Here is an 11,438-nt window from a genome sequence, read left to right as displayed (position 1 = left end):
CCTCTTCAGTCAGTTTGAATCATGCTCTCTGAGCTTTTTGTCACTTTAAATCAGTCTAAATAAGCTCTTTTGCACTACAATCATTATATCTGCACTGTTTGTTTACTTCAACTCTACCTGCCATGTGCCTTGTGCTGCTTTATTTAATGTCATTTTTTTTTTTTGTTGTGCATGCCCTTATTTGTATAGTTATATTTTATATTTAATCTGTATCTATCTGTATTTTAGGTTCAACTGTTAGTGTTATCTGGGGGTCTGAGAGTAACACAATTCTCTGTGTGTTTGGGCTGTACATGTGGAAGAACTGACAATAAAGCAGATGTTGACTTCGACATATTGACTAATTACTTTCTTTTATGTAAAGCACTTTGAATAACCATTGTGTACGAAATGTGCTATATAAATAAACTTGCCTTGCCTTGCCTTGCCTTGCCTAATTTATAGATTTTTAAAAAAAATACTATTTTTTGTAAAAAAAAAAAAAATATATATATATATATATGTATATATATATATATATATATATATATATATAATATATATAATAAAATATATATATAATAAAAATTAAACACAAGACGGTCACATGTATCGGTTCTGGGTTAATATAATGCAAATTAACATATATTTTAATACCAAATCAAGAATTTTGATCCTCCTCTGTTATATTGTTAATATCCGTGCATTCAATAAATAATAGAAAAGGACTAGATTTTCTTAAATTTAGCTTCTTTATAAGAATATAGGTTATCTTTTCCATTGCAATGCATGAAGATATTTCTCTCAATCAACTTCTTATGGTGGGCCATTCTGTATTTCTACAATAAATGCCAATGAGACTTTTGGCATGCAAAATGCACATGTATCAATACTTGATCATCTTTTTAAATACTCTGGTTATAAATGTGAAGAATGAAAAACCTTGATTGTAATGGTAACCTCTCTGAATTCATATGCCCAATTATATTACTACCAGTAATTTAACTAAAAGGATAAGTGCACAGAACACTGAAGTGCTCTCATTATAGTCTTTGTCCTTCGTGACTGTTCAACAGCTCCTACACAACATACAGCTTGTATTAACTGCTGAACATGCATTTTATCTCCTGATGAATATAACCACAGGTAAGTGAGCCTCCAGTGAGGTTGAGCTCTGGGTGTGACACACACCTGCAGGCACAGAACCTGTCCATCCAGGGAGTGTGAAGGAGCACATTCTCCACCCTCTTCTCTGAAATGCTAATGTTTCCTGAGTCATGGGAACATTCAGTCTGTTATTTATCTGACGTCTCTAGAGCTGTGTCTCATCAGCTGCCACCTCTCGAAAGGTTGCCAGAAAAACCACACCCACCCATGCACCCCATAAACTGCTCAGCTCTGATTCACGTCAAATCACACAGCACTATAGTTTCTTCATGGGCGTATTAAAAGGGTGGACATGATTTCCCTTGAATTATTCTGATGAGGCTGTGTCAGAGCTTAAAAACGATTACGCCCTTTGATTCATGCAAAGACTGCAAAAATGACCAGATTACTACACAGTATAGTAGATGTCTGAGAAAATGAATTAGCTTGAAAAAGTTCGGCTTTGCAAGACCACAGTCGTGTTTGTACGTTTGTTCATTCTGAACACAATACATTTGTTTTTACACAGACAATGTCTTTTAGGGAGCTCTTTACACATCACATACATGTAGAAAAACCTGTAGTATTGCAGTCAACACCAGGTAAACATACATCATCTGAAACATGACAGTTTAAATATATAGGTTTACTGAATATTGATGATACAGTATGCAGTAATTGCAGAAATTGACATTTCCATGACAGGGGTTTCTTAAATTAACTTTCCTCAAAATCCATAAAATTTCATAATTTTCTAAAGTGTTCTCTGTTTACGTATCAACATGTATTGTATACAGTGAATATGATCTAAAGTATTAAAATGTTGATAATTGTATTTAAAAAAAAGTGAAAAAAATTATAATTTCAAAGTCCACAATAGTTTTATGTTAAATTTACATTTGTAACTAAATAAATAAATAAATGAAATAATAATAGTTTTGGAGAACACTAGTTCCAGCACATGGGCTTCTCTCTGTCATCAGCCACACACTTTCCATAAACAAACATTATGTATATTTAGGGTTGTGCTGATAGACAATAGTATCCTGTAACGACGACAGTCACAGATATAGACTAATGCCTTTGACAATAGCAAGACCATTCGTATCATTATTATCAGGATAGTATTATTAGCTAATTAATATTAGGGATTATTTGTTCCATCATATTTCTTTTTAAATAAATCGGCTGATATGATTATTAACACTAGTAGCCTATAAGTACAGTATGAATAAAAAGCTGGGAATCACTTCAGAATTATGTTTTTGGGGAATTATTTGGGGGATTATTATCCTCAGTGAAGGAATAGTCTTTGTACGGTAATAAACCAAAAAAATTACTGCTGAAAATAAAAAATAAGTTGCACTGTGACATCCCATAATCGACCAAAGCCAAAGAACATATAGAGACATAATAGCATAGTAAATAGATTTATGTTAGGATTGATTTTAGCTCAGTTTATTTCGTGATTTTGTATTATTTTATTTGTAGCCTATTTATTTTAATGATAATATGTCGTAATACCTCAAAATACCGTGAATAGTTATTTATTACTTAATATTATGATTTGTTGAATGCATTTTAAGACCTCTTTCCCCATCAGCCTGTTAAAATGCACTGCTGTATGCTGCATCAGAGACGCATGCGCACTGGGATGTGAACCAGCCCGACACGCATGAGAAGCGCATGGCTGAACGAGTGAAGGAGACACCCTGAATGAAAGCGCACATTCACTCTCTGACAGCAGATGGCGCTGATGGAGCAGCAGAAATGCAACCGTAGCTGTGTTACTTTCTTAAAAAATGGATTTAAACAGCCATTCAGATGTTTGTATTCGCTAGTGTTCATCGCAGCACTGAATACTTAAATACTTATATTTAGATTTTTAATCTGGATTACAACATGCTCTAGGATTTGTTTAAAAATGTTTTGATTCTTTATTGTTCAGTCACACTTCACATTAAGGCTCAATTAGTTAACATAAGTTAATTAATTAGTTAAAAAAGGGTGTGTTCACCCAAAAATTTGAATTAGGCGGTGTTTATGACTTTCTTCTTTCAGATGAATCCAGTCGGAAGTATATTAAATATTGTCTTTGATCTTTATCAGCATTGCGCATGCGCTGGTGAGTCTCTTGAAAACCATGCAGCATTTGTATACAGGAGCAAATGATGCAAATTTTTCTTACTTTTACAAAGGAAAACCAATCTCCTCTTGGTTTAATTCGAAATACTACTACATTCTTCTTTATTAATCCTCGTTTTGTTCTTCTAATTAGTGACCGTTGTTGCAACTCATATGTCATCTGTGAGCTGCTTCCCTGTACAACTGTGAGCGCAAGCTAGATTAAAGTCATTATAACGTTTTGAATATGGATGTTTTTCTTACCAAACACATCGATTCGCTACAGGAGGTCTCTATTCTCCCCCTGGAGCCATGTGAGACACTTTTAATTTATTTGGAAGGGAGTTTTTTATTTCAATTTAAAGGGGTCATATGATGTGATTTCAAGTTCTCCGTTCTCTTTGGAGTGTTACAAGCTCTTGGTGCATAAAGAAGATCTGTAAAGTAGCAAAGACTCAGTCTCAAAAGTATCAAACAAAAAGAGAAATTCTTTAATAAAGTTAAGACTTGTTCATGCCCTCCTAAAACGGCTGATTTAAACACGTCTATTTCACGATGTGGGAAGATTTGCAAGAAGATTGTTTTCTCTTATTGCTTCAGACGTTTGTTCTATTCGAACCTAAGTGCCCTGTGAAGTGGACATCACAGGATATTCCACCATGATTCCAGTTTGAAGCTAACGTATATGTTCCATTCATAGTGCATTGAAGTGAGCTAAACATGAATTTTAATGGTATTTATTTACAGAGGTATATGATGTCACACTTGTCCATGTGTGCAGACATTGTGCAGTGCAAATCCGTGAATAAATGTTGGAAAGTGCAGTAAACGTCAACAGTTTTCCCCTGCCTAGGGAGTAGGGAGCAATAAACACTGTGTAGGGACCATGTCAATGGGAACAGTTCATGCACAGAGTTCACTTCTGACGAGTTGATTATCTGAATCAGGTGTGTTAACAAAGAGAAACGTGCAAAATGTGCAGAGCTTGGGGACGCAAGGACAGGAATTGGGTACCGCTGGGGTAGAGTAGTGCAATAAGTTTATCTAACTTTTATGCACATGCTTCGATGCAATGCAATATATAAAAACACAGTATAAGTCATTATAATCCATAATTATGTCCCCATTGGATGCAACAAATGGCTCGTTTGTATTGGATTTTATTGCTACTGTCGTGTCACGCTGGTTTTCTGACTGAAACACACATCACAGTATGTTAAGGGGCGTAACATTTCCCTCACATGCTTGAAGCATTCGGCCAATCACAACGCACTGGATAGCTGGCCAATCAGAGCACAAGAAACCTTAAACCTTTTTAACCTTAAACAGCATAAACACATTTCATTACACCAAATACACACTATATTGTTCTTTTTAGCAACATTTGACCCCTTTTATTTAACTCATGGATTCTTCTAAAAGAAGAAAGTGATATACACCTAGGATGCCTCGGGGGGAGCAAAACACAGCCTAATTTTCATTTTTGGGTGAACTAACCCTTTAACATAACTGCCAGTGATAAATTATTCTAAAGAATATTTAGAATAATTTAGAAGATATTCTATCTTAGTTGACTTTAACATTTAATAACAGGTTATTAAAATCAAAGGTTGTAACTGTAGCCTATTTAATGGACTCAAGCTAACATGAACTAATTAGTTGTATTATATATATATTTTTTCTTTTACAAATAATTATAATTTTTTACCAAATGCTGCTGTTGCTCATTGTCAATGCATTAAGACGAACTAACGAGATCGTATTGTAAAGTGTTACTTTTGACTTTAATCCATTTGAAAAAACAACAATTGTTTACTTTGTAAGTGTGTTTTCTATTGCTTTATTGTATTCAAATGTTTTTTAATTATTGTAAAAGAAGTTATTAAACCTGTATTATACTGTTATTATATTGTTATACTGTATTCTGTACACCTGTTATACTGTATTAAGACAACATTTTTGCTACTTATTTCAAAATTGTGATAACACCATATACTACATGGAAATGTGATACCTTCGTATCTTAACACAGCCAAGCTATTGTAAAAGTTTATAGTCAGTTCAAATACAGTTGTGCGTGTGTAAACAGATGAGTACAGCGTGTGTCACTGTAGTCGGCCAGCCCTGAAGCCTCGTTCAAACAGGTCGAGCCTCTCCAGATCGGGTTTCACTGCGGGGTGGAGCTCAGGGAAAGTTTTAGATAAAGACTGGCCTGGAAACTTCCCGTGAGCTTCTTCACACTCGCGCAGGAGACACCAAACACCGTTATTATCCAGCATGTTTCGTTGTGGCATCGCGTATCCGAGGTGCAGGTGGATCCTGCCTCTGCTCCTGCTGTTCGCGATTATTTTCGACATCATCGCCATCGCAGCGCAGTCCGGATGGGTGGAGGACGAGAACGCGAAGACGCACTACGCCAGCATGTGGAAGCAGTGCCGAGGCCGCAACGATCTGTGGGAGTGTAAAACCCTCATGGAGCTCCGTGAGTACCGACTTAGTCCTGACAACAACTTCAGTCTAGTGTCATGCACTATCTCAGACATTAAAATACAGCTCATGTGACAGCGGTCACCAAAACCCAAATAAAACAGGCGGGGGAAAAGTGTCACTTCATGTAGCCTTTTCTGGAATTTTGAAAAATCATCATTCTTTTTAAAATAGTTCAGAATAATAACAAATATGTCTGTGTTAGTCAGGTTTATAAACTTCTTTTGTGTCAAGTGTTCTTCATTCTGAAAGCTTATGAATTCTTAATAAAGCCGACCGAGCTTTGTTAGTTTATTTATTTATTGTCACGCTCATTCAATTGTGTTGAAATAGATAGAGATCAACTAAATTATGATAAATAGACTGGCACTTACATGAAATACCACTCTAACACTCAACTCAACTAAAAAAAAAAAGTATATATATTGTTAGTATATATATATTGTTGTGATCAGACCATAAAATATGTTTTAATAACACATGTCGTTTTTATTTTCTATAACATCTATATCTTTTATTTTTAAATGGAAATACTTGATGTCAGTTTTCTCAGCTGTTATTTTCATTAGTTTGCCAAATGAACACGTTTAAACTGAGGCCTATTATCTGTCCATAACTGGAAACATTTGTTTTTTTTTTGTAGAAATAACATGATGTAACATCCTCTTTATGAACAATAGTCCTTCTAAATTATTCATAGCTGGATAATAGCCTACAGTATTTATGGTGATGCTCTCTTCATTTGGCTAGCATTTAATATTTGTATAATTCTCTTGTGTTTTATGTTCAAGTAATGAACATGAAGAATAAAGTTATGTATATCTGAGGATTGTGGCCTCAATGTCTATCAAGCGACATTTTTAGAGCAGTTCCTAACCACCAAATATCATTCATGTCTGAGTCATGAAATGACTTGAAATAGAGTTAAACCCAATAATACTAGTTGCATAACTTCCTCCCTCAAGCTCAACCCCCCAGCGCTCTCTGGGTGTGACTCTATTCAGACTTAACGGAGAGAAAACACATTCCTCTGTCAAGTGTTAGGAAGACAAGCAATGTCTCCACAAGTCCTCGAAGACGCACTTTGCCATGACTGATACTAGTGAACCATTGCTTCAATCTGTTAATGTGTAACCAACCATGTTAGGGCTCATGGAAACGCAGCTTGTGCACGTTGATGAATGGTGTCTTTGTGTAGTTTGTTTCTAAAGTCCTCTGGGTTGTTCTTCCAGCTTGGGCCCAGGCAGTCGCCGCTCTGATGATCATAGGCCTCATCATCCTCATCATCGCCTTCATCATCTCATTCGTGGCTCTCTGCTGTTCCCTCAACATCTCTCTGCTGCCTTTAATCGGAGGCCTCCTCATTTTGGCTGGTAAGACCCTTTCTTATCGTAAGATATCAAGGTATAGGGGCTGTCTCGAAACATTCAGATTGGCCAAGACTCAAAATAGCGTCAGTATGGGCTGTGAACCAAACCCCTTCTGAGGAAGTTCCAGAGCCAGAGCATTTCCTTCACATTGTCTCTGATGAATTCAATAGTTTCTATATAACACATGGATGGAGGGTGTGATGGAGTGGAAACATGCGACCGTAGGACACCTGAAGAGATTGGGCCGACTGTGGTTGATGAAATCATGTTCTGGGGGTAAAATACACCTTTTTGGTGGGTTCCACTGGTTAAATTAGCATTTTATGAACTACATTTTTAAACCCGCGGACATGAAAATCAACCGTGTTAAAGCAGCCCAAGTCCACAGACTGTTTCAGTGAGCAGGACGGCTTTAGGTTATTAATGCAGAATTTAAAAACAATACAGAACGCGTCTCAAACAAGTTAAGACAATAACAAAGGTCGTATGAGTAGGTGATGCTAGCGCAGTGTGGAGCAGAGCTAGTTCGGTCTTTGTGCCTCAGTATGAGACGTGTTTGGCTGTTGCTATGGGATCGAGTGTCGCTCTCACCCCTCCCCCGTCCTCTTCACTCGTACTCCAGTGAAAGATAAGAATGGCTGTCGGGACGGGAGACTTTTGTCTTTCACTTACTGAATCCTAACCTCTTCTCTCTAATTATTCTTTTCATTTCTTCCCCTCGTGGATGTCTCTAATGTCTGTGATTTGGGTTTGACTCTGAGGTGTGACTCCTCTCGGCCTCTCCCTCTGTGAACTATGCAGAGTTCATTCTGTTTGAGATTATGACCGACACACACACAGGCCTGTGTGAAAGCTCCCAAACAGGGCTTGGCCTTCCCTCACATGTCTCTGCAACGCTCGCGGATACGCCCGGCTTTATTGAGCCGAGCTTCAAGCTGCTGATTACACTTTTTCATAGACCAAAACAAACCGGTGCCAAGGTGCACACAGGAGGAAACACAGATGCAGTTCAGCACTTTACCGCTAATGCTCTGTGCTCATTCTGAACAGGGAGTCTACTGTCAACCTAAAAGTGTGTCTGTATAAAAATAAATGCTACCTGGTTTAGTATTTGGAAAATGATGAGTTTTAAACAGTGTAACTTAAGTGTTCAAGTTTTCCTTGAAGAAGAATGATTGCAGTGTGCATCTGTTAAGTGTCTCCTCTTTCTCTCGTCCCAGTCATCATCCAGATAATCGCTCTGATCATCTACCCGGTCAAGTTCAACGAGCAGATCTATGAAGGGTATTACATCTACACCTGGGCGTACGGCTTCGGCTGGGGCGCCACCATCCTGATGCTGGGCTGCGGGATCCTCTTCTGCTGTCTTCCTCGCTACGAAGATGAGGTCTCCGGCATGGCCAAGACCAAATACATCTACTCCTCTGCCTGAAACCACCCGAAACTCCACCTCTCATAAAGGACAATGTTAAACCCCCCAAGACGAAATGCAAATGCTCACCGATCTCCAAAAGCATCGTCATCTTCCTCAATCAAACATAGGACCATACTGACTTTGATGAGGGCCAAACTGCTCCATGCCCTCCTCTCTACGTTTTGGGGGCTAGTGCTATTAACGTTTATTTTAATTCATTTTTTTATTATTATGAATCATTCACAAACTGTCTTTGATGTGTGTGTGTGCGTGTGTGTATGTTTTATATCACTCAGCACAGATTGAACTCCACAAAGCTTTATCCAGAATCTCTATATCAGTTTACATTAGCGTCCATCACATATTACTGTTCATGTAAATATAATTCATTTTAGCTAGTTGTCACATTAATATGGTTAAGAAAATAACACAAAATAACGGGAACACTGCGATGTAAAGTGTGACTGAGTTTTGTTATCTGTATATTTCTTGAACGTCTCTACATATCAACATTAAGAGAATATTTTTCTGATGCATCTGTATTTCTTCATTAATGTGTCATCCCATGTTCTCACAGTATTGATTGCACTCTTCACTAAAGTGCTCTCTCTTCCTGTCAGCGAAGACCGTGTGTTTTGTGTTTGGATGTTCAAAGTCAAGTGAAACGAAGAGGGTTTTCTGAGCTTGGTTTTACAGTTAAATGGGTGAGCAAGTGGAAAAAAAACACAGAAATATACAAAACCTGATGTTTTTCTTGGGAAAATTGAACATTTTGATGCATTCATGCCGTGATCAGTTAATTTCAATTAGTCAGTTTGACGTGGAAAAATACATAAAAAGTACTTTGCTTATTAACTTTGCAAACTCGTAGGTTTTTTGGAGCATTTTACTAGACTCAGATTTTTTCACTTTGTCAAATGCAATGATATGAATTGTAAACCAATCTTCAATAAAGGGGAGACTTTCTGTTAAGATGCCAATCAGAGCTAGTTTTGTGTGTGTGTGTGTGTGTTTCATATCAGGACACATCTCTGTATAATGTCGGGTATGACACAGGTATTACAAGGAGAGGGTGACTTATGAGGACATAACCCATGTCCCCATTTTTCAAAACACTCATAAATCATACAGAATTAGAGTCTAGACAGCTCTGTGTCAGTAACCGTGAGCAAAGATGTGCCAGCCAAGCATCTGCTATTGAGAAGAGTGCTAACAGCCCTGTCTAGACCTTAATCTTTACAAATCAGATCTGCTGCATACTAGTTCTGAGCCAGTCACCTGAATCTAAACGCTCAGTGATGCATCACATTTATCCAGAGGGAAATGACATCATGACCAAGCTGACTGGCTGATGACATCACTGAATTCCTAAAAACAGGGCAGTGATGAAACATGTCTATAATAAAAAAAAATCAGTTAAAATCACGTTTCTTGCAATAGATAAATAAATCACTTTCTCCTTTTGATTAGAGGAGCACATTTTTTCGCTGAGTGAGTACAACATCAGCAGGAGCTAACAGGACTCTGAGTCCTTGCTACATGATCTGTTCATGCATGGTGCATCTAACTGTGAACTGACTTTAAGCCAAGAATGTAAGACCTTTTAAGGCCAGGCTTCTTTGCTGCATCGCTGAGAGAACGAATCAGAATTCAACCGATTCTCATCACATTCAGAGCATGGCAGCAAGACGACAGTAATGTGCATGTTTCTCCAAAGAACAAAAAGAAGAAAAAAGAGAAAAGAAAGAGACAAGATTATGATGTATAAAATAGTATGTATAGTTGCAGTGTACCTTATTTACCCCTGAAGGTTGTATATTAGTACCTAAAATGTACATATTAGTAACTAAATGAGACATATTAGTACTTTTGAGAAGGTTCTGCCCCAGAGACAGCTCTTGTACAGTTATTTCTGAGAGAGGATACAATGTGCTGGTCTGTGACACAGCAGGCATGTTCCTCTGCTGAAGATGAGTCACCAGGAGGACACACCTGAGACACACCTGAGACACACCTGCTCTGTCGGGGACACATGTGCCTCTCTCTGACAGCTGCTGGCACACACAGTACTGACGGGAACAGATCACCTGAGGACAGACCCAGAGAAAACCATCATCTTCTCTCCTGTCTGGATGATCATTCCTCAGAGCTTCGACATACTCTCAACAAATATGTACTTTGAGATTATACTTTGTTTACATGCATAGTGTTGTAATATTTGATGTCTAAGCCTGAAAATAAATATTTTACACTCTTTTTTAAAAAAAGAAGCATGTACATGAGAAGTTATTGGGGTATTTATTTTTGCCCAACACTGGTTTTGAGGTTGTAGTCGGTAGATAATAACCAGAAGTTCTAGTGTCAACAACAATGCGCCTGTGGGTGTCTCAAAAAGCATCAAGCAAAAAAATTAGCTATTTAAAAATTGCATTTGGCAACTTTTAACAACTTTTACTAAAGGGACTTAAAAAGCATGCACTTCCACTTTAAATTACACAGAAAGAGCCAGGTGAAGAGATACAACTACGGATGGAAAATAACAATTAATTAAATTAGCTACCTATTAGATTGTGTTTTATAGCGGGTACAATCTACCCCGACCCTAAACTTAACCTTACAATAATGCAGAAACAGTAATTCATTGTGGTTCGGTGCATAGACATCATATATATATCTCTATGGTTCGGTGTGACAAAAATGACAGCAATATCGACGCATGCGCAGTAGGACATCTGACCGCAGCTGACCCCTTCTCCTGAACCTCGGTACAAACATCATGTGTTAATTACGTTACCATTGTTCAGAATGTGTCAGAATTGTTTCAGTTGAAAAAAAAACAGTACCGATTCAAAATAGAAATCTAACAATACAAGTCTTTGCTTTCATTTTTTATCAATTTGACACATTCTTGCTCAGTA

General features: G+C 37.5%; 1 protein-coding gene across 1 annotated transcript; it reads left to right on the top strand.

Annotated features, from left to right (window-relative positions):
• Window positions 1-5,433: 5,433 nt before the first annotated feature.
• LOC113113086 (p53 apoptosis effector related to PMP22) lies at window positions 5,434-9,500 on the top strand. Its single transcript, XM_026279249.1, has 3 exons — window positions 5,434-5,731; window positions 6,969-7,109; window positions 8,327-9,500. The coding sequence occupies exons 1-3, from the start codon at window positions 5,527-5,529 to the stop codon at window positions 8,536-8,538; spliced, it is 558 nt and encodes a 185-aa protein (XP_026135034.1). The 5' UTR covers window positions 5,434-5,526; the 3' UTR covers window positions 8,539-9,500.
• The last annotated feature ends 1,938 nt before the right edge of the window (window positions 9,501-11,438 follow it).

The sequence above is a fragment of the Carassius auratus genome, chromosome 13 (assembly GCF_003368295.1).
Source record: "Carassius auratus strain Wakin chromosome 13, ASM336829v1, whole genome shotgun sequence".
Lineage (NCBI taxonomy): Eukaryota > Metazoa > Chordata > Actinopteri > Cypriniformes > Cyprinidae > Carassius > Carassius auratus.
The sequence above is the reverse complement of the archived record's forward strand: the minus strand, read 5'-3'. Positions and strand labels throughout refer to the sequence as shown.

Bases quoted from the DNA above. Each gene is read 5' to 3' on its own strand.
- LOC113113086 (XM_026279249.1), top strand. From the start codon at position 5,527: ATGTTTCGTTGTGGCATCGCGTATCCGAGGTGCAGGTGGATCCTGCCT. The intron at 5,732-6,968 runs GTGAGTACCGAC...TTGTTCTTCCAG, and splicing joins TAAAACCCTCATGGAGCTCC to CTTGGGCCCAGGCAGTCGCC. The intron at 7,110-8,326 runs GTAAGACCCTTT...CTCTCGTCCCAG, and splicing joins AGGCCTCCTCATTTTGGCTG to TCATCATCCAGATAATCGCT.